This window comes from Hippopotamus amphibius, chromosome 6 (genome assembly GCF_030028045.1).
Source record: "Hippopotamus amphibius kiboko isolate mHipAmp2 chromosome 6, mHipAmp2.hap2, whole genome shotgun sequence".
NCBI lineage: Eukaryota > Metazoa > Chordata > Mammalia > Artiodactyla > Hippopotamidae > Hippopotamus > Hippopotamus amphibius.
Window position 1 is genome coordinate 106241004 of NC_080191.1, and position 24346 is coordinate 106265349.

A 24346-nucleotide genomic window follows, 5' to 3' on the forward strand; every position below is an offset into this window, starting at 1 on the left:
GGAAGAAGGAAAAGTAACTACACCTGGGCTTGATTCTATGCAAGCCAGCCAGCAGAGCACCTAAACAAGTATTAGCTAGAGATTCTGTGAGGCTGAAGGATGACACTCTTCTAGTCTTTAGTCTAGACCCATTTAAACGTACCAAGTATTAGTGAGCTTAAAAATGCATTCACAGAATGTGCTGTTTTTCCCATTTCGATTCAACAAAGTACAGAACAGTACTTGAAGATCTTATGTAAAAAATCGTAACTCCCACCACTTGCTAATTTGGTAAATTGCATTTACAAACATTGGGGTGGAACATTAAAATAATACATGGTAATGAAGGATATCCAATCAACTCAGGGACTCTGACAATACAGGTAACAGCTTATTTCTGGAATCAGGACTGGCCCTATTCACCATCTCCTTTCAAGGGGAACAGGGCAGAATGACTAAAAGGCAACAGAGAGAGAAGGAAGAGGAAACAATGATCTGGATGGTTTATTGGCTAAACAATCTTTGGGGAATTCTGGATATATTAACATTCACCTGCCAAAAAAAAAAAAGACTTCTTAATATTTTTGTAGCTCTTTGGTATTTACAAATTCCTTTTGCTGTTATCATATTATTTGATCCTTACAAGCCAGTACTAGATACGATTTTTTATTAGTTCCATTTTAAAGATGGAAAAGAACAACTTATTTGAGATATCAAACGTAGAACCAGCAGATGTGGGACCCAGCCGTGAATCCTCTTGACTCAAAGCCACGGTGCTTCTGCCCTACCTTGCTGCTCCTCTGATACAGTTCTGTGGAACAGGAATGTATGATTCAATTCAGAAAAAAATAGCTCATCAGGCCATTGGCAAACTCTGAGAATCAGGATGTAACAGCATTTAGTCCTGCCTCTAGCTTTGCCTGGTACATCTTGGAAAAGGTTTTTAGTTTCTAGTTTCCTTGATTTGCTACTCTGTCTATTAAATGACATTGGGGTGAGGCAAGTGTTTTCAACCCAAAAGATCACGTGAGAGCCTTGGGAGCTTGAAAGGACAGTGTTTAGATGCCCAAATATGGCCAGTAGAGTACTAGGCTGGTCGTCATCAAAAGCATATGCTACCTGGCAGTTACTCAGCGTAATGACTTTAGAAACACTTTCCCATCCTTTTGCTCATTTGGAAGTTAATTTCAAAGACATTGCAAAAATAGTTTAAGAAGCAGTTACCTTGATTAAGCTTTGACCTTAACTATTGTGTTTCAGTAATACGTAGGGTAGAGGTTAAACAACTCAAATACCATTGGTACTAAAGAATAGGCTTCAAAATTAAAAAGTAATATAACTAAAATCCAGAATAGTTTGTTGTATTATTCTCTGGGCAGACTTCGTAGGTTTCAGGGTCATAAATAATATGTCTCTTTCCCCCTTACTTGCGAAAAGCACACTTTCCAATTGTAAGAAATTTTCTTCCATTCAAAAGGCTTTTGATAAAACTTTACAAATAGAGAAGCAGGAGGAGAAGGACATCTCTGTTTTCACTCAGGTGATTGTGTCAGGATGTATGTAGGATGTGAATGAAGAACCTTTTAAAATTTGTCTAATCTGAGATGTATTGGATTCTCAATATCTTTTAAAGTAATTCAAGTAATATATTTTGCGTAGCCTATAGAATGAGATAGTGTGATTGATTTTCTGATTTGTAGAGATAACTGTTCCATTGCTGACCTTCTGCATCAGCATCACTAAAGCTTCATGTAATCAGCATAATTCAAATAAAAAAAAAATACTTCTTGAGTTTTCCCAACCTTTACTCCTAGAGCTGGCTTCTCCCTCAAATAAAGTAAACTTTTCATTTCTGTAACATGAAAGAAAAAGACTCCTTTGCATAAAAATTGAGATATTCTTCCATGGCTTTTGGGTATGTGTTTGTGCAGTAAATATTTGAAAAAAAAATCATATTGTAATCCATCATGTCTATTGTAAATAGAAGTACTTGTCAACCTTGCGATTAATACTTATGGACCCCATCTCTCTCTTCTCCCATGTACTAACCTCAGCTTTGATGAGAAGCCCGACAGGTGTTACTTCCTTCTTCCTTTCTCAGTTTTATACCACAGTCCACCTTTGGAACCTGTTCCTAGGAACCAGAGAATGAGATGAAGGAGGCGGGTCAAGTCAGGGAATTGAATGGAGCATAGACACAGTGGCAGATGGGCATCAAAGAACCATCTGGAAGGAGTGAAGCAGGCCCTCTCTCACCACGAAATCCTGACTTTACGAGGTGCCCTGTGGGTTGAGAATATTAACAGGAAGTAGAAACACGTGTTGTAAGTGCCTACCAAGGAGAGATGAAAGACAGAAGGGGCATGAAAGGTAACATTAGCAGAAATATTTGGCCCCTGGTGGTCACCACTAAAGAGCTCGTGCTCCTGATTGACCTGAACCTCTCTTGAATCCCCAAGTACTTTAGGAATCCCTGAACATGTCACATTAATTTGCCCTTCCCTCAATGCCTGAAATGAGAAAACACAATGTGACCTACAAGTAACAGGTATTCCAGACCATTTAACTGTTCTGTTTATTCAATGTAACTTTTAGTTTTAAGTTTCCATTACCTATCTTCTGTTTCTCATTAATTGAGGTCAAAGCAAGGTCTGCAAGTATCTGGTCATAGGCTGTCAAATTTCCACACACACTATTGTTGAGCCTCCTTTTGCCTCATAGCAATAAAGGGAATTGTTCATCAATTTGCTTGCTTTCAAAGTGAAGTGCTTTTGCAGTTATAAAAACTCCAGCTATTCTTCTGCATTTAATCAGCTGCACAGTGAACATTGCCTTTCTCTTCCCATGACTTGAATAATAACTGTTAAGTAACTGTTTCTCGCTTTGCCATCTTAACAAGGACTAGCCTGTATCAGAATAAATCCATGTCCCTCAAGGTTATGAGATTTGGGTGCCCAACTAGAAACTTCACCAACAACTGTAATACAAAATGCAAGTAGTCAGCACAACCTCGCTATGTTTTGAAAGACATGTTAACAGCTATTCACAATCGAATTTGATCATACAGCTCTATCCTTTCTAGGAAAAAAATGGTATCTTTGCTGTTATTAGAAGAATTTCAGGTTCAATATATTCTTTAAATAATGACTGTCATCTCAGAACTATGAGTATATGGAAATGTCCCCATGACAACAGGAACATAACTGTATCTTTGTGTTTATAATGTATGTAGGCTTATACTTGCAACTTTGGATGTTTCTAGGTGATAGTTTAGGTAATGATCTTTTTTTTCTTTATGAACAAAATCTGGTTTACTCGTTAACATTGGCGACTACTCTCTGCGTAGTTCTGTCTCTTATAACAAAGATCTCTGCCCAGTTTAATATATACTTTTTGTTTCCCCAACTTCTAAAAGTCACTTGTAAGATGTATTGACATTGTGTATATAAATCATTCTCCCCATAGATGTGTGTGTTTAAGGCTGTGTGTTCCTTATTTCTGATGTTGTGTTTCTCCCTTCTCTCCTTTTTGTCTTTATCCACAGAATGTTTTTGTAGATAAACCAGCATTTCCGGAGTATAAAGTTTCGGATGCAAAGAAGTCCAAATTCATACTTTTGCATTTTAGCACTTTCAAAGCTGGCTGGGACTGGCTTATTCTATTGGCAACGTTTTATGTTGCTGTGACCGTACCTTACAACGTTTGCTTTATTGGCAACGATGACCTGTCGACGACTCGGAGCACAACAGTCAGTGACATTGCAGTGGAGATTCTTTTTATTATAGGTAAGAACCAACTGCTCTTTTCCTAGGAGATTTGCATAGGGGAAGTAAGTGTGTTCTAGATTTTTCTAACATGAATTGGAACTGAGATCCATTTGCATGGGCATGACTCAGCCTCTGATGCAAATTTTGGAGAAGCACATATTTGGATTTCTGAAAATTGCCTCTTCCAGCTTTCTCACTGTTCCTTTGTTTAAACAGACCTAAACCGATGTTTTTTGTTTCTATTCTTACTTCATCAAAAGTGGGCTGAAAAAGACTTAACGGCTGCTTTGTTTGTACTCTCAACTTCTATTATCATCTTACCTGTACAGGGTCAGAGATGAGGCTTGGCAAGAACCCATCAGTGGTGTCCTGATAATGGTCCCATCCTGGGCATGTTTCTTCATGCCCATCCCTACCTTTCCGGCAATTCATGGTAGTTGCCATAGGTGGCCTAGTTGCAGAAGCAAAGGGTTACATAAACCTTCTAGTCAATCAGAAGAAGCACTGAGTGTCTGATTTTAACTAAAGGAGAGGCCCCGAGGGATGTGTGCTAAGAATATTTATCTCTAGAATATTGGAGATCTCAGTTGAAGCTGTATCTGCTCCACGTTGTAAGCCTTCTCTTATTTTCCTGTTCCTTAGAGCTTTGTCTTGTTTAGACCAAAGCCAAACTCCTGCTTGCTCATTCTGCATCTCCATAAAGGCTCAGGTTGATCCCCTGTGGAGTTCCTGACCACCATTAGCAACTTGATTCCTGCATCTTTACCTGGTCATGGTGATGTAGGGTAACATCCTTCTCATAAGGATCAGAGAACAGAAAACGTTTTCAAGCAGTAGGGGAACAAGGGAGTGGAAAAATGGGCCCCAAAAGTTCAAAGAAAAGGAAATAAGTAAGTGGGGCAGATCAAAACTTGTTTCAATGGTGGCAGTACATTTTTCTCTGTGGAACTGGTACAGTTTTGGGTTCTCCAACTGAACGTCAGCAAGTGTTTGCTCTGGAAGAGTTTGTGTGCTCCCGGTGTGGTTTTGGCACCACTGTTAACATTGCACACCCCTCAGACCTATGCTAGGACCCCAGCTCCCACCCCAAAGTTGATGCTCGTAGTGTATTTAAGCCACTAGATGGCAATGTTGTCTAGTTAGGTAGCTTGGTAAGGCTACAAACTCAAGGAAATTTATCTGGTTTTTTTTTTCAATTTAAACTATTCTTTATTGGAAATGTATAACCGTAAAGGGATATTAAATCACTGTTAAATGGCAAATTACAACATTCCAGTTTGAAGCAGAATTTAAAATAAAAATTGTACAAGGTGTTTCAAGATGGCAGTGTAGGAAAAGCCTGAACTCACCTCCTTCCCTAGAAACAGCAAATCCACAGCTGTATATGGAACAGTTTCCTCAGAAAAAGACTTGACAACTAACCAAATTTCTCCTTCACAATAAAGGATAAAAGGACCACATGAAGAAGGTAAGAGAGGCAAAGATGTGGTCTCATCAAAATCCCCACTGTTGGTGTGGCATCCCACAACCAGAAGAATCTCACACATATGGAAACTCTTCCTGAAGAGTGAGGAAGTTCATACCCAACATCAGGACCCCAACCCTTGAGACCTGCACCTGGAAAAGAAGCCCTTCAAACATTTGACTTTGAAAGCCAATGGGGCTTACATCCGAAAGAGTGAAAAGGGCTGTAGGAGACAGAGACTCCACTCTTACAGGGCTCATGCAATGACTTAACTCACCCTGGGACCAAGTGTTCAAGCAGCAGTTTGAAAAATGCCTAGACCATATGTGAAGGAGATTTATTAGCTAATCTTAAAGTGTCTGCTGAAGGGGCAGAAGCTAGTAGGGGCTCTCTCCAGGGACTGAGGGGCTGGTGGGTTCCATTTTTGTGCTCCTTCTATTTTGCTAGTGCTAGGGGGCATACCCTACCCCTGCACTTGCCCACTGCCCCACTAAATTCACTGGTGCATGCTCCTTGATTGCCTGACTCTAGTGGCCAGGGGAACTTGTGTTTCTGGGCCTCATGAGGCTGAAACAATCAGAGAGACAGTTCTTGGTGTGCCACCACCCCTAGGGCATGACACAGACAGCAGACTGAAACACACTTCATATCTTCCTGTGAAAGAGATCCATTTACTTGTCTGGAGCTTCAGCCTGAAGGGCAGGCTTCAGGTTTACCACACATGTAGGGACTAAGAAGGTACCCTCAGAGAATGCAGGCTGGGGATGCCTTCTTTGTGCTCTTCCTTGGCCATACTACAGCTCACTGGTACTTCCCATAGAGAGCTTACAGACTCACCTGGAGCACTGATTTTTACAACTGTCACCAGGGGGACACCTCCAAATTGCCCTGTCTAGAGGCCAGCAGGGTTTACAACTGAAGTCTCATAGGACTGGATCTATTTGCATACTTTAAAAGCTACTGCCTGAGGATCTGACTTCGATCAGCCTAAAACTAGGTGCTGACTGAGATCCTCCCTTTGGAACATTGACAGGTGTGGGCACATCCTCAACAACTGGGATCTGTCAAGAGCAAATCAGGCTGCTTAGACAATCACAAAGTTTCAAGAGACAACCAAGAGCCAGGGCAAGTTTGAACAATAAGGTTCATCTTCTACTGAAGGCCCCTCTTTTAGGACTGAAAGGAGAATGCATAGAGATAAATACAGAGAGTCAGGCAAAACAAGGAAACATAGGCAAATGTTCCAAACAAAAGAACAAGATTAAAACAAGGAAAAAACCTTAATGAATTAAAAATAGCAATTAACTAGGTAAATAGTTCAAAAGAATGGTCATAAAGATGCTCACCAAACTCAGAAAAGAACAGATAAAGATAGTGAGAACTTTAACAAAGAGACAGAAAATCTAAGAAGGCACATGGCTGAAGAATATAATAGCTGAACTGGAAAATACACTAGAGGGATTCTACAGCAGACTAATGAAGTGGGAGAAGGAATCAGTAATCTGAAAGACAGGGCAGTGGAACTCACCCAAAGAGAAGAGCAAAAAGAAAAAAAAGAATTAAAAATGTGAAAATAGCTTAAGGGATCTATGGGACAATATCAAGCAAAAATAACATTTGCATTATAGAGAGTCCTGAAGGAGAAGGAAAAGAGAAAGGAGCAGAAAACTGATTTGAAGAAATAATGGCTAAAAACTTTACTAAGCTGGAGAAAGAAATAGACATCCAGACTCAGATCCAGAGAAGTCCAAAAAGATGAGCCCAAAAATATCAATACCAAGACACATTATAATTAAAATGTTGATAGTTAAAGAGAGAATCATAAAAGCAGCAAGAGTAAAACAACCTGTTGTGCACAGGGGTGACCCCATAAGACTATCAGCAGGTTTTTCAGTAGAAACTTTGCAGGCCAGAAGGGAGTGGCACAATATATTCAAAGTGCTGAAAGGGAAAAACTTCCAACAAAGAGTAATCTACCCAACAAGATTGTCACTCAGAATCAAAGGAGAGATAAACAGCTTTCCAGACAAGAAAAAGCTAAAGTTAACACTACTAAAATGGCCTTATAAGAAATGTTAAAGGGGCTTCTAAGGGTATTAATTAGTAACAATAAATAAATAAATAAATAAATAAATAAATAAAATCTAATCAGTAAAGGTAAATATATAGCAAAGGTAGTATTTAGTCATTTATAAAGTTGGTATGAAGGTTAAAAATATAAAAGTAGTAAAAATGGCTACATGTACAATAATTGAGATACACAAAATAAAAAGATGTACATTGTGACATCAAAAAGAAAAAACATGGGGAAGGTAGTAAAAATATAGAGTTTTAGAATGTGCTCAAAGTTAACTTGCTATCAACTTAAAACAGGCCATTATATACATATATATAGGCTATTGTTTGTGACTATCATGGTAACCACAAAGCAAAAGCTTGTAGTAGATACACAAAAGGTAGTGAGAAAGGAATTTAACCATAACAGCCAAAAACCACCAAAGCACAAGGGAAAAGAACAAGAGAAGAAGAAAAACACAGAGAAGAACTACAAAACAGTCAGAAAACAATTAACAAAATAGCAATAAGCATATACCTATCAATAGTTACTTTACCCGTGCATGGACTAAATCTTCCAATCAAAAGACACAGAGTGGCTGAATGGATAGATAAACAAGACCCATCTACATGCTACCTACCAGAAATTCACTTTGTATGTAAGGACACACACAGACTGAAAGTGAAGGGATGGAAAAGATGTTTCACACAAACGGAAACCAAAATAAAGCTGGAGTAGCTATATTTAGACAAAATAGACTTTAAAACGAAGATGGTAATAAGACACAAAGATAGGCATTACATAATGAGAAAGGGATAAATCCAACAAGAGGATATAACATTTGTAAATATTTATGCATTCAACATAGAAGCACCTAAATATATAAAGCAAATATTAACAGTCCTAAAGGGAGAAATAGACAGCAATACAATAATACTAAGGGACTTTAATATCCCACATACATCAATGGATAGATCATTCGGAAGAAAATTGATAAGGAATCACTGGCCTTAACACATTGGACCAGATGCAGTGAATACATATATACAGAACAGTCCATCCAAAAGTAACAGAATACACATTCTTCTCAAATGTATATGGTATATTCTCCAGGATAGCTCATAGGCCACATAACAAGTTTCAATAAGTTAAGAAGATTGAGGTTGTATGAAGCTTTTTTTTTTCCTGACCACATGGTATGAAACTGGAAATCAATTATAAGAAGAATACTGGAAAAATCTCAAATGTGTGGAGATTAAACAAATGCTACTGAACAATAAGTGGGTCAATGAAGCAATCAAAGGAGAAATTTAAAAATACCTTGAGACAAATGAAAACGAAAATACAACATACCAAAATCTATCGAATCCAGCAAAAACATTTCTAAGTAGGAAGGAAGTTTGTAGTGACTCAAGCCTACCCCTAGAAAGAGAATCTCAAATAAACAACCTAACTTTACACTCCAAAAAACTAGAAAAAGAAGAACAAAGCCCAATGTTAGAAAAAGGAAGAAAATAATAAACATTAAAGAAGAAATAAATGAAATAGTGACTAAAAATGCAATGGAAAAGATCAATGAAACTAAGAACTGTTCTTTGAAAAGATAAGCAAAATTGGCAAACCATTACCTACAGTCAGTAGGAAAAAAAAAAGAGAAGCTCAAATAAAATCAGAAATGAACAGGCGAAGATACAACTGATACCAAAGAAATACAAAGGATCATAAGAGACTATTATGAATGAGTATATGCCAACAAATTGGCCAACCTAGGAGAAATGGATAAATTTCTAGAAACATACAATCTTCAAAGACTGAATTGTGAGAAATAGAAAACCTGAATAGACAAATTACTAGTAAGGAGATTGAATTGGTAATCAAAAACCATCCAACAAACAAAAGTCCAGGACCAAATGGCTTCATTAGTGAATTCTACCAAGCACTCAAAGAAGATTTAATACCTATCCTTCTCAAACTCTTCTGCAAAATTGAACTCATTTTATGAGGCCAGCATTACCCTCATACCAAAACAGACAAGGGCACCACACACACACACACACACACACACACACACAGAGGAAAGTTTAGACTAATATCCCTTATAAACATAGATGTAAAAATCCTCAACAAAATATCAGCAAACCAAATTCAACAGTTCATTATAAGGATCATACACCATGACCAAGTGAGATTTATTTCAGGGATACAAGAAGGATTCAACGTCTGAAAAACAATCACTGTGATACACCACATTAACAAAATGAAAGATAAAAGAATCACATGATTATCATGATAGCTGCAAAAAAAGCATTTGAAAAAAAGCTAATGTTCATTATGATAAAAACTCTTAACAAAATGAGTTATAGAGGGAATGTACCTCCACTTCATAAAGACCATATATGAGAAGCCCACATCACATTCCTAAAAGATCAGGAAGCATACAAGAAAACTCATTCTAGCTACTATTTTTCAACATAATATTAGAAGTCCTAGCCAGAGCAATTAAGCAACAAAAGGTAATAAAAGTCATTCAAATTGGAAATGAAGACTTAAAACTTTCACTGTTTGCACATGACATGATTTTATGTATAGAAAAATTTTAAAGGCCCAGCAAAAAACTATTAGAACTATTAAACTAATTTGGAAAGGTTGTGTGGTACAAAATCAATTTACAAAAATCTGTTGCATTTTTAATACACTAACAATGAACTATCAGAAAGAGAAATTAAGAAAACAATTCCAGTTACAGCTTCAGAATAAAGATTAAAAAGCCAAGGAATAAATTTAACCAAGGAGGTAAAAGACCTGTACACTGAAATCTATGAGACATTGATGAAAGAAATTGAAGACACAAATAAATCAAAAGACATTCTATGCTCAAGGATCAGAAGATTTAATATTATTTAAATGTTCATATTACCCAGTCAATCTACAGACTCAGTGAAACCTCTATCAAAATCCCAAGGGCATTTTTCACAGAAAAGAACGTACAACCCTAAAATAGTATGGAACCACAAAACCCTTAATAAGCTAAAGCAATCTTGAGTAAAAAGAATAAAGCTGGAGATATCATGCTCCCAGATCTCAAACTGTATTACAAAGCCATGGTAATCAAACAATATTATATTGGCATAAAAACAGACACATAAATCAATGGAACAGAATAGAGAGCCCAGAAATAAACTCATATATGATCAATTAGTTTACAATAAAGAGGGCAAGAATATTCAATGGGGAAAGGACAGTCTCTTCAATAAATGGTGTTAGGAAAACTGGACAGCCACATGCAAAAGAATGAAAATAAACTACTATCTTATACCATGCACAAAAATTAACTCAAATTGATTAAAGACTTGAATGCAAGATCTGAAACCATAGAAATTCTGGAAGATAACATGGGCAATAAACTCCTTGACATCAGTCTTGGTGAGGAGTTTTTGGATCAGACACCAAAGGCAAGGACAACAAAAGCAAGAGTGAAGAAGAAGGACTACATCAAACCACAAAAATTCTGCAGAGTGAAAGAAACCATCAAAAAATTAAAAATAAAATTGTAACAATGAATGGAAGAAAATATTTGCAAATCATATATTCGATAGAAGGTTAATATCCAATATATATAGAAAACCCATATACCTCAATAATAGAAATACAAATAATGTGATTAAAAATTGAGTAGAAGCTATGAATGGGCATTTTTCCAAAGACATACAGATGGTCAACATCACTAATCATCGGGGAAATGCAAATCAAACCACAGTTGTTAGAATGGTTATTATAAAAGAGACAAGAAATAACAAGTGTTGGTGAAGAGAGGGAGAAAAGGGAACCTCATGCATTGGTGGGAATGTAAATTGGTGCAGTATGAAAAACAGTATGGAGGTTCTTCAAAAAATTAAAAATAGAACTACTAAAAGATCCAGCCATTCCACTTCCTGGTACTTATCTGAAGAAATTGAAAAGGCTAATTCAAAAAGATATATGTGCCTCTATGTTCATTGAAGCATTATTTACAATATCCAAGATACAGAAACAACTTCATGGATTGATGAATGGATGAAAAAAGTTGTTATATATACAGTCAACCCTCCATATCTGTGGGTTCCACATCTGCAAATTCAACCAACTGTGGATCAAAAACATTAGAGAAAAAAAATTTTAGAAATTTCCATAAAGCAAAATTTGAATTTGAAACACACCAGCAACTATTTACATCATATTTACATTGTGCTTACAACTATTTATATGGCATTTACATTGTATTAGGTATTGTAAGTAATCTAGAGATGATTTAAAGTATATGGGAGGATATGTGTAAGTTATATGCAAATACTGTACTATGTCATTTTATATAAGGGACTTGAGCACATGCAGATTTTGGTATCCAATCCCCTACAGATACCAAGGGGCAACTGTATATACAGTGGAATATTACTCAGCCATAAAAAAAGAATGAAATATTGCCATTCACAAAAACATGGATGGACTTTGAGGGTATTTCACTCTGGAAAACCAAATCAATAGATAGAGAACAGGTTGGTGGTTGCCAGAGAGGAGGGAGGTATTGGGAGGTGGGCAAAATGTGTGAAGGGGTACAAACTTTCAGTTACAAAATTAAAAAGTTATGGGAATAGAATGTACAGCATGGTGACTGTAGTCAGTAATACTGTATTGCATTATCTGAAAAGAGCTAAGAGAATAAATCTTAAAATTTCTCATCACAAGAAAAAAATTTGTGTAACTTTGTACAGTGACAGATGGTAACTAGATTTATTATGGTGATCATTTAACAGTATATACAAATGTCAAATCATTATGTTATATACCTGAAACTAATATAATGTTATATGTCAATTATACCTCAATTAAAAAAGAAAAGAAGAAAGTGAAAATCATAGACAAATGGGGTGGTCCATATGCCAGTCCATTGCTTTTATTTGCTTATTTTGTTAGGATTCTTTTTTTTTTTTAAGTAGGTCCTTGGTTATCTATTTAAAACATAGCAGTGTGTACGTATCAATCCCAAACTCCCAGTCTGTGCCTTCCTCCCACCCTTCCCCCTGGTAACCATAAGTTCATGCTCTAAGTCTATGAGTCTGTTTCTGTTTTGTAAGTTCATTTGTATCATTCTCTTTATATTCTGCATAATGGCAATATCATATGATATTTGTCTTTCTCTGTCTGACTTACTTCACTTAGTATGGTAATCACTAGCTTCATCCATGTGGCTGCAAATGATATTATTTCATTCTTTTTAATGGCTGAGTAATATTCCATTGTATATCTATACCACATCTTTTTTATCCATTCATGGACACTTAGGTTTCTTCCATGTCTTAGCTATTGTAAGCAGTGCTGCAATGAACATTGGGGTGCATGCAGCCTTCTGAACCATGTTTTTCTCTGAATATCTGCCCAGGAGTGGAATTGCTAGATCATATGGTAACTCTATTTTTAGTTTTTTAAGAAACCTCCATACTGTTCTCCATAGTGGCTGTACCAACTTACATTCAGTTAGTTTTATATCCTTTTACTTTGCTAACCTTTGATGCCTTCTGCCACACACCCAAGACAGACATAAATCAGAACTCTAAAAAGGCTCCTTGTGACCTTGTTAAAGTTTTCATGAACTTGAGCAATCATTCAACATATCTAAGCCTGAGTATCTGCTTAAAGAATATTTATTATCATTATTATTTTTTTCACCTCTGTCATAGAGACGAGGTTATATCTTGGAACTGTATTTCCCACTCTTCCTGATTCTTCGATATTAGACACTTTTAGGGCTTAGAAGCTGTTTCTGGTACTATGAAAGATATATTATAAGGTGTTTTTTTCTTTTTTTTAGGCTGCTTTCCTCTACTAAACTAAAAGAGTCTGGCTTGCCCCTCTGATAGTTGCCTTTAAAACTTCTGTGTTCTTTCTTACTGCCATTTCTTTGTACTCCAGGCAGCAAGATGTTTTTCTAGGTAAACAATACCCATCCTTTACTAGTTTCATGACAAAAGAATAGAAACTCCACTCCTGTTTTTATGCAGTTTAGGTTACTTTAATTATAAAGATGACTTTATAATTTGGTATTTGGGTTTGCCAGCAGTTTTAGTATAACTCCTGCCTGGAATTCCTAGTTGACTGACATTTTTGTAAGCACTACAAACTTCTCTGTTCTTTCCTACTGTTATCCTCCTGCTCTTTCTTCTTTTAAATGAGTTTAAACTCCTCTACATTTTTTCATAACATATTTGGGAAAATAATTTAAACTAACATTTTTCAAAGTATGTTTCCCAAAACTTTTATTCTGTGAAATATTTTGCAAAGGTGACCTAAAAATGACCATTGAGAAAGAAGTCAAAATATAAGAAATAAAAGTACTGCCTCTTATAATGTATTTTTTATAATATTAAGGCAGTGTTTATACCATTTAATATTTATTAAATTGGTATGTGCAATAAAACCCATATGCCTAGTTAACATATTGTTTATATTCTATTTATAGAATAGTGTATTAAATTGGCATCTTATAATCAACTGGGTCAGAATTATTAAAAAATAGTTCAACAAGAGGTTTGAAAGGGAAAGGTTTTCATATAGCAAAAAAATGATGTTTTTCAAAATATTTTGTAATTTGTACCACTTTATATAAATGAGATTGTTTTCTAAATGGGAGAATTAACTGTGCAATGAAAAATAAATACATAGTCAAAATGAAAGTTGGGAGATAATGTATCTCTTTAGGAGATTCATAATGTACTTTAGCATTATAAATCCTCTGAGAAATTCAGTGATAAAGAAGTCGGTTTAGCTGTGATTAATCCAGAATCTCCTAAAGTTGTTTTTATCTCTCTGCTCATTCTTCTCTGACTACTCAGTAACACTTTCTTGGTTTTATTGATCTTTGCTATTGTTTTCTTCATTTTTATTTTATTTATTTCTATTCTGATCTTTATGACTTTTTTCCTCCTACTAACTTTGGGGTTTTTTTGATCTTCTTCCTCTGGTTGCTTAGGTGTAAGTTTAGATTGTTTATTTGACATTTTTCTTGTTTCTTGAGGCAGGATTGTGTTGCTATAAACTTCCCTCTTAGAGCTGCTTTTGCTGCATCCCATAGGTTTTGGATCATCGTGTATTTGTTGTCATTTGTTTCTAGGTAATTTTTGATTTCCTCTTTGATTTCTTCAGTGATCTCTTGGTTATTTAGTAGTAGCATATTGTTTAGCCTCCATGTGTTTGTGTTTTTAGCAGTTTTTTTTTTCCTGTAATTGATTTCTAATGTCACAGTGTTGTAGTTGGAAAAGAGGCTTGACATAATTTCAATTTTCTTATATTTACCAAGGCTTGATTTGTGACCCAGAATGTGATCTATCCTGGAGAATGTTCTATGTGCACTTGAGAAGAAAGTGTATTCTGCTGCTTTCAGATGGAATGTCCTATAAATATCAATTAAGTCTATCTGCTCTGGTCTAATGTGTCATTTAAGGATTCTGTTTCCTATGTACTCTCTATCTGGATGATCTATCTATTGGTGTAAATGGGGTATTAAAATTCCCCACTATTATTGTGTTACTGTCAATTTTGCCTTTTATGGCTGTTAGCATTTGCCTTATGTATTGAGGTGCTCCTGTGTTAGGGGCATAGATATTTACAATTGTTATATCTTCTTCTTGGATTGGCCCTTTGATCAGTATGTAGTGTCCTTCCTTATCTCATGTAACAGTCTTTATTTTAAAGTCTACTTTATCTGATATGAGTATTGCTACTCCAGCTTTCTTTTGGTTTCCATTTGCATGGAATATCTTTTTCCATCCCCTCACTTTCAGTCTGTATGTGTCCCTAGGTCTGAAGTGGGTCTTCTGTAGACAGCATACATATGGATCTTGTTTTTGTATCCATTCAGCCAGTCTGTGTCTTTTGGTTGGAACATTTAATCCATTTATATTTAAGATAATTATTGATTTGTATGTTCCTATTACCATTTTCTTGACTAGTTTGGGTTTGTTTTTGTAGGTCTTTTTTCTTCTCTCGTGTTTCCTGCCCAGAGAAGTTCCTTTAACATTTGTTGTAAAGCTGGTCTGGTGGTGCTGAATTCTCTTAGCTTTTGCTTGTCTGCAAAGCTTTTGATTTTTCTGTGGAATCTGAATAAGATCCTTGCTGGGTAGAGTAATCTTGGGTGTAGGTTTTTCCCTTTCATCACTTTAAATATATCCTACCACTCCCTTGTAGCCTGCAGAGTTTCTGCTGAAAAATCAGCTGATAAGTAACCCTCTTTTGGGAAGACTGACTCAAAAACATGTTTTCCTGATAGATTCACCGTAAAGAAAGTATCTGAGTTTAATTATGCTTCTCAGAATATAAATATGAATGGTGAGCTTGAATACCTCCTAACTACTCTCTTCCTCTTCAAATAAATTGTTTGTAAATTACATTGTTTCTTTAGGATCAATAAGGCACAAGGTTTTACTGTAAGTTACAAAGTGGTTATAAGATTCTTTTTAGTTTGAAAACCATCATATATAAATTAGCTGCTGATTCAAAGCCTTACAGAAACTTAAAATGAGAAGTGACCTACTGGTAACATATGTAATTCGTTCTTACTTTGTGAGAAACCAAGCCCTAGTGCCCAAAGGTCCCATAACTAACTGATGGGAGGTCTCCTGGTTGTTAGATCAGGTTTCTTAAGAGTTTATAATTATGATTCCATTTTCTGAAAACTTCCACTCAACTTGCTTTCCTTCATTAATAGCAATGAGGCAGAAAATGAGAGAAAGAATGCCAACTTCCTTCTCTTTTTTCCTTGAATGCAGAAATTAATAATTTGAATCTCTGAAATCTTGGTTATAAAAACTGTAGTATACCCATAGGTCCACTAATCACTTCCCCATTTCCTAACAACCCAAAGAACCCAATTTTGTGCAGGCAGCAATATGCCCAGGCCCAGGGAAACAATGATGAGTATTCTAAGCCAGGGGTAATTCCCTTCCTCTTAGCTGTTTCGGGAGCAGGGGTGAGTATGTGATCAGTTCTGTCCTATGAGATATAAAAAGGTTGTTTCTGGCGCTTCTTGGAAATCATTTTCCCCTGAAAAAAGAAGAGAGACATGTGAGGGAAAAATATTAGTGTCCCTGTTCCTTCCTTTTCCCCCGGGATGTGTGAATAGAAGAATATGTTGTGTGTAACTACTGCAGTCATCCTTAATTATTAGAGAAGAGACACAGGAAAGATGTGGATGGCAAAGAAGGAAGCTGAAATTTTGCACGTCTGCACTCTTTGCCAGGTAACATGATAATGCTCCTATTATTAGAACCACCGTTAATTGGATGTTCTGTTACTGATAGCTCTCTCACTCTAAAAATAAAAAATAAATCACCATGCTCTTATCCATGACCCTTTGTACTGGGCGATTTCAGAGGTTGTAAGATTTATCTATTCCAAAGAAATAGAATGTTCTTTCTTCTGACCTGTCATTTCACTGCCAGCCTATCTAGGAGGTGTTTGCACATACTTCTTATCTGCTGTTATAACCACAAAGGCTTAGAAGTATAGGCTATGCCATAAACCTATACCTCTGATTGACTTATCTCTCTAAGAAGTCCTCAGAAAGCTACAAGACAATGGAAACAGGGTATGCAATCATACTTTCTATTTCCTCTGCATTTACCTTAGTCGTAAAAGGACAGTTGAGAGTCATGTGAGATAAAGGGTAATCTTACACTGCATAGTCCCGTCCAGGTTTGAACATCTTGAACGTCTAACATCCTTTCCCACTAGCCACCAGCAAGGCTCCCGAATAATTGTGACAATGCCAACACTCCATGCATATTCGAAAGGCATTTATTTCTCAATGTTATATTTTTAAGGTTATACTCTGTGTTGATTTAGGGAGTTCTGGTTCATTGGTTCCGTGCGGGGACAGTATCACACATAGGGACCATTTTAGAAATATGTGGGTTTGACTTTAATTCATTAATCATCACTGCCATCATTTGGTATTTAGTTAGTGCTTTTAGATCACAATTCACATATTTTCAAATGATTTTACCCCAACTAATGAACAGAATTTCCTACAGTATTTCTTATGAACATATATCTATATTTTCATCATTTCTGGTTATTTTATTTTTCTCCTTTTGTATGCAGTGCTTTGTTAACCAGTGCCTCTATTCACCTACATGTCACCAAAATTTTGCTATCTCAGACTCTTTATTTCTTCATATCATTTAATTTTAATTGTAACCTTGTGACATAATGAAGGCAGGTCAATCTGTTTATGCATAAGAAAGAAAAGAGGAAAAACAGTAAGCAATTTGCCCAAGACCTAGCTAATGATTCACTAAGCTAGGACTAAAACCCACTTGTAAAATGGGAAAAATAATAGTATTAGTGTGAGGATTTAGTGAGGTAATTGTATCAGGAAGTAAACTCACTCACTGTTAAGTCAGTAGTAATGAGTATTCTCAACAATGTCACCAAGCCCATATTTCCTTGGTTAGTTTTAATACTATTTTCAGAAAATCAGCACTCTTTAATACATACTAAAATCCAGCTAATCATGACAGTAAAGTAGACCAGAATATTCCACATCCTAAGCTTTCAGGAACACAGGTGTCTGGGGAATTATTTACCACTTGAAGGATAGGAGTGTTTATAGCTTCTCCTACAGACTTGGCTTAGTATCCTCTTAGAAAAACTGAGAGCAGATCTCAAATACCATCACCTGACATCTACCTAAGTCAAGCGTCCTTAATCTGCAGTGCTGTGATCTGGCATGCATTGAATGTTTCCCAAACAATATTAAAGGTGATTATTCCCATGTCTTTTCCCATCCAATCTTTCATCACCACTCCTAGGAACAAGGAATTGAGCCGATCTGCATTTCAGCCTCTTTTCCTTTTTCCTGCCCAGCTCTGATAAAGCCTGAGAGCAAAAGCTGGGCTTCCGGTAATAGTCAAGAAGGAAGGTATTAGCTAAAACCTTAATCACCAGCTTTAAAGAAACTGACTTGTCTATACAACAACTTTATCATTTTACTAGATCTTCGTTCAATTTCTAATAGTGTTTTTTTTCTTTTTTAAAAATTTATTTATTTTATTTATTAATTTGTTTGTTGGCTGAGTTGGGTCTTTGTTGCTGCACATGGGCTTTCTTTAGTTGCTGCAAACGGGGGCAACTCTTCATTGCGGTGTGCCGGCTTCTTGTTGCGGTGCCTTCTCTTGTTATGGAGCACGGGCTCTAGGTGCATGGGCTTCAGTAGTTGCAGCACGTGCACTCAATAGCTATGGCTCAGGGACTCTAGAGCACAGGCTCAGTAGTTGTGGTGCATGGACTTAGCTGTTCCACTGCATGTGGGATCTTCCCGGACCAGGGCTCAAACTCGTGTCCCCTGCATTGGCAGGCAGATTCTTAACCACTGCACCACCAGGGAAGCCCTCTAATAGTGTTTTTAAATACATGTTTGCTTCGTAAAACTTCTTCCCAAATCCCTTCTTTGTTGTGCACAATCTTTATAAATATGCCTGTTTTCCATTTAATATAGAGCCAAGGAGTAAGATTCTTACCCCATTCAACTTCAGTTCATTACTCTCCAGTAGAAATTCAAGCCTCAAAAGAAGTACTTTAATTCTTTCAGCATTCTTGAGTGTGTTTTTCTATTAGGTAAGATAAGTAAATCTCAGTGGAACCTGAAAGAGTATAGACATTTTACTGCTATTTCATTGTATAAGCAAACCCTAACTTACACTCCTTTTCCTGAAAAGTGCAAAGATGTCCTTTCCCCTCTTAGTTAAATGACTTAAAATTAAAGATATAGACTTGGATACTGGAGGCAAAGGCTGTGAAGAATAAATAAAGTTGAAATTTCATGGTGATGATGGAATTACAAGTTTTACCACTGAATGATTTGGGCTTCCTGGTATCCCCGGACTACATACATATTAATATATAGAAGCTTTGGTTAGTTAGCATCTGTTTATCTCTTAGCATTTGTGGCCTTCCGTCCCATCCTCTCTCCCTCTGTTGGCCCCATTCTTCCTGTTAGTCTTACTCTGCGTTTCAGACATTAGGTGGCAATGCAAGTCCACACGGCCCTCCACCCCCATATCTGCAGGCCTATAGCCCCACAACCCAGAGCCCTTGCATATTGAATTATTCCATTCAACCATTCACAATGATCTTGGATGGAATTGTAGGGTGTCTTACTAACAGTAACTCAAGACGGCATTCATTGCTAGGGCTCAGATTTGACCCTTGTCCCATGCAGTCATTTGAACCCAACTACGAGAGCATTCCCAGTGCCTACATTCATAGATAACATATTTGGACTATCAGATAAATGAAATGTATTGCACTGAGCATTAACCATTAACTAGAAATGAGTCAGTGCCCATTTGGCTACCGACCAACTATTTTCTGCTGAATAAATCTAAGCCTGAGGATACAGCGATAATTAAACCCAAAAAAGAAAATTACCCTGCCCCTTCATATTCCCAGAGAAGTGTACCATATCCAGTGTCTTATCTCAAAAGTGGAGAGATTTTATGTGTCAGAATGCCTGGGCAAGAAAAGAAAGTGCTTTGAAAAGTGAGGTACTACTTTTTCAATGTCATCACTTTTATTAGAAGTTCCAAAATAAGTTGGCTTAGGAGTATCTACTGAAGCACTTAAACGAAAACGAAAATTGCATTTATTTTGCCAATAAACTATATTTCAATTATTGCTTCTTTAGGCTTTTCACATGAAGTGCTATGATAAATCAGCTACTGATATGTGACCGTTGTATTTTCCTTACCTATGTGAAATGGCAAAGCAGAGTGTTTCTTCATTTGATTGGTTAAAAAATAGCAATTCATATTTTCCTTGGGGCTAGAATAATAGGTTTGTGTTTCATTATTGAAAGCACTTTGTACATCACCGTTTCCTGTTAGATACGTAGGTTTTTGGAAATATTCTCACCATTCTTTGCTATGAGCAAAATCGTCTGCAATGACAGAGTTCTAACAAACCAAAATATGAACACTTTCGAGACATTTTCTTCTGATTAATTTAATTTCTCCTCTGTGGATATATTATGCTAATTATATAAACTTTAAAATAGAAACAGTGGAGGAGAAACAAATGTTCTTCAGACACACCCATTCCAATACAACCACTCCAACATTAAAGCTTTCTGGTTGCTGTTTTCTCTGTTTCTTTTCACGCAGTTGTAATCATGGTCTACACAAATTTTGGTGAAACATTTTAATACAAATATTTATCTGTGTTTTATAAATATTTATAAACATAATAGTTGCATGATATTCCATCATGTGAAGGAAATATCAAGTGTACTTAACCATTTCTTAGTTGTTTAAACGTTTAGGAACACTTTTATGTTTTTGCCCCTGAAATAAAAAAATCTTAATTAACATCTCTGTGAAAAATATACTCATTCACTAATTAAACAAATCTATATTGAATGCCTGTTGTTTGCCATGCACTGTTTTAGACATTGATAGAGCAGTGAAACAAATGGAGATCCTTGCGTTTATATTCTAACAGGAGACAAAGAGGAAAGAAAACGACTAAGTACAATATATAGTGAGTCAGAAAGTGGTGAGTTGCATGGAGAAAAATAAGTCAGAGAAGGGGGAAGGGCTGCGTTGGAATTTTAAGTGAATTGGTTGGGAAAGTGGCTCAAGAAATGACGTTTAGGTAAAGACAGAAGAGAAGCAGCTAACAAATGTATGTCTTGATGAACATTTCAAGCAAAACAGCATCAAATACAAAAGACCCTACTCCTGTGGTTAGAATTATTTTAGGGAGTGGAATTGTTGGGCCAAAAATATTAATATATGCAGTTTATGACGCATTTTCTTAAGTTTTATCTTTTAATTACACTATCCTTAGAGCATTTATTGGTAGTAAAACTCTAGTTGGAATGCAATTTTTTCATGCTTGTATTTTTTACAGAAGTAGCCATTGTGAGAAGGTTCTAGGTGCATATCGCTTTCTGAATTTTTGAAATACTATACAGTCATTTAATAGAGTAATTCAAACAAAATAATGTTATCAATATTGTATTATTGGGTTTCCCTGGTGGCACAGTGGTTAAGAATCCACCTGCCAATGCAAGGCACACGGATTTGATCCCTGGGCTGGGAAGATCCCACATGCCGAGGAGCAACTAAACCCGTGTGCCACAACTGCTAAGCCTGTGCTCTAGAGCCTGCAAGCCGCCACTACTGAGCCCGTGTGCCACAACTACTGAAGCCGGCGCTCTGAAACAAGAAGATCCACCGCAATGAGAAGCCCGAGCACCACAACAAAGAGTAGCCCCCGCTCGCCACAACTAGAGAAAGCTGGTGTGCAGCAATGAAGACCCAACGCAGCAAATAAAGTTATTTAAAAAAAAAAAACCAAAAAAAAAGCAAAGCTGGTTTTCACCAGAGAGAGCAACAAGTGGGCAGTTGAGTCACCTAAATTTGCATTTAAAAAAAATCGTATTATTGTTCTTCATTCCTTTTTTTCCTAAGAGATGAGACATATATGAAAAATAGAGTTGTATTTGCCTGACAAATTCAAAATTTATTTCCCAATGTACCTGAATTATTTTTAAATGTGAAACATTTGTGAAATGGCAAATGTGGAGGAAAATTGTCTTAGCACACATCCGAGAAGGACACTGCTTGTGACTTCCAGATTACTGTAAATAGACTGAGAAAGAGCACATGCTCATAAAATATGAAACAATAGTGCTTGTTTCAAACAAGGCAAGGAAATTAAGAATGGAATATTACTAAAGTTAGAAACCCAGAAGAAAATGGCGAGTTCTTGATTTAGAAACTTATTGCAGAGTAATGAGGGTTCTTTTTCCATTTGCCTTTTACCCAAATGTGAACTCTGCTACGTCATTTTCAGCCCACTTTTTCAAGTATGTTTTCCTGCATTTTTTAAAAAAAATGATGTTCTCTAAGCAAAAATGGCCTTATTCATGTGGCTTATAGTTCCCGTTTCAATTCATGCATTTAGCACTTGCCATTGGGATAAGCTTTACCCCCATTACCCCCATCGTTTTAAGATAAATAAATATATAAATAATTTAGAAAACCGAATACATATTGAATATATTGAGAAGCTGTTTAAAGATTTTAAATAACTGAAAACATCATGATCACCTGGGTCTAGATATGATTCACTATTATTCAATTGATTAAGTATTGAGGATCAATATATTGTCACCCAAGTGACTGCACATGCATCTCCTTAACGGAGCATAGAACGCCCTTCATGGTTTGCACCCTGCATCTCTATCCTGCGATCTGTCACTACGTGTGCCTCCTTTCTGTGGTTCCAGCCACAACAGACCACTCGCAGTCCATCAGCTGCGTCATTCCTTGCATCTTTGTATTTTCACCTCCTCTGCATTTTCTATTCTCAGAAAAAAAAAAAAAAAGGCAAAACATCCACTTAGCTCCTCTTTACGCAAGCAAATTTACCTTATTCTTGAAGTGTCATCTTTGACCTCTTCCACAAAGTTTTCTTTTTGACTCTTCTTACACTTGTCACCATGAGTCCGGGTTAGATTTCTCTCCTGCACTATTTAAGTGGTTTTCCTTGCCCGTTCTTCAACCCTATATCATAATTGTCTATTTCTCACCTGCCACACACATACTATAATTAAACTATGAACTCCCAGAGGATATGAACTGGATAATATGTATATTTCTCTAGTTCCTCCGACTGTTATAGTATCTGACCCCTAGTAGGCAGTAAATTCTTGATTACCTACTTCCATAGTTCAGAAAAACTAAATATGAAATGTAGCTCATTGAGTTGAATAGCCTTGTTTCCAAAGGCAGGCCTACACGATTTTCTTCGAATGGGCTCCCGGGTGACTGTTTTTATTTTTAAACAGTATGGACCACTTTGGAGTTACTAATCCTTAGCAAATCAGTACCATTAAGCAAACAGCAGGTAGCTTGGGAAATTGCACAAGCTTTGGTGCCCTGCCCAACCCCTCACAAATACACCAAGAGCTTGTCAAGCCCCTTCAAATGATGCATTTGAGTGAGCATGGGATGAGGCCAGCAATTCTAAAAGCTAGGCGTTAGGATGCCATCTTTCTCTGGATGAAACCTTAGGAGGGAAATCTATGGACATGCAGAGAAACAAGGAGATGCAATAGCCTTGACTCGGCTGGACCTACTGACCACCAGAAAATGTAAACTCTTTTCTGTCAATCAACTAATAAGAACTATTTAAAGGCAAGCCTGCTATAAATCTGATATCATGATCTGGGTGATGAAAAGGGTACTGAAAAACTTGAAGGCATTCTCCCTGTATTTGAGAAGCTTATACAATAATTGGGGAGATTTGCCTAAGTGTGAAAAACTCTTAGCAGATAGTAAAAGAGCAGTGGCAGCCCTGCTCCAACTTGTGTAGTATGATTCCAGGACTGCGGGAAACACATCTGTGCTATTTTTTGAAACAGATGTAGAACTGGTCCATATTAGTTTTGGAATGTGAAGATGTGATCAGAGAAGAAAAGTTGATAGGAAATTGGGAGAAACTATGAGGCCTGAGCATCTGGAATTTCTTGTTGCTAAGGTGGCAACAAGAAATAAGCTCTATACCTTTGGTTATGCACTGGAGGGAAGCAAAGTTGGCCACGCTTAAATGTGTCTTATTGGCATGCGGAAGAAACAGAAGTCTCAGGAAGGTGTTTTTTTTTCCCCTCTCCTTTATCTGCCTAAAAGAATTTAGATAGAGAGCCTATTCCAGGAAGGAGAACTATCACCAGCGAGATCTATAGTATAATATGAACTAGGTGTGTAGACAGGGAGGAACCTAGCAAAGCCCTAGATCTAGCAAAGTTTGCTAAAATTTCTGTGTGCTACTGTTTCTTCATGACCCAGCAAACATTTGTTTACCAAACATTTGCCCTTTTCTCATCTTCCTGTGAATTGTATCCCAGTCCTATTTTCTTTCGTCCAGAATGAAATACATACTTCATTTTGCCTGTCTTTGGACTCTCCCATGTTTATACAGGTTCCCTGTATGTATGTATGTAATTACATTTGATTTTCTTCTGCTAGTCTTTCTTATGTCATG

At 36.7% G+C, this 24346-nt stretch overlaps 1 protein-coding gene across 1 annotated transcript in view; it reads left to right on the forward strand.

The window, feature by feature from the left end:
* The window catches only part of KCNH8 (potassium voltage-gated channel subfamily H member 8), a 409682-nt gene that overhangs the window by 231351 nt on the left and 153985 nt on the right, over positions 1 to 24346 (forward strand). The window contains exon 5 of the mRNA XM_057739199.1: positions 3524 to 3764. Within this exon, the coding sequence (XP_057595182.1) occupies positions 3524 to 3764 (241 nt within the window). The remainder of the gene's footprint in view (positions 1 to 3523; positions 3765 to 24346) is intronic.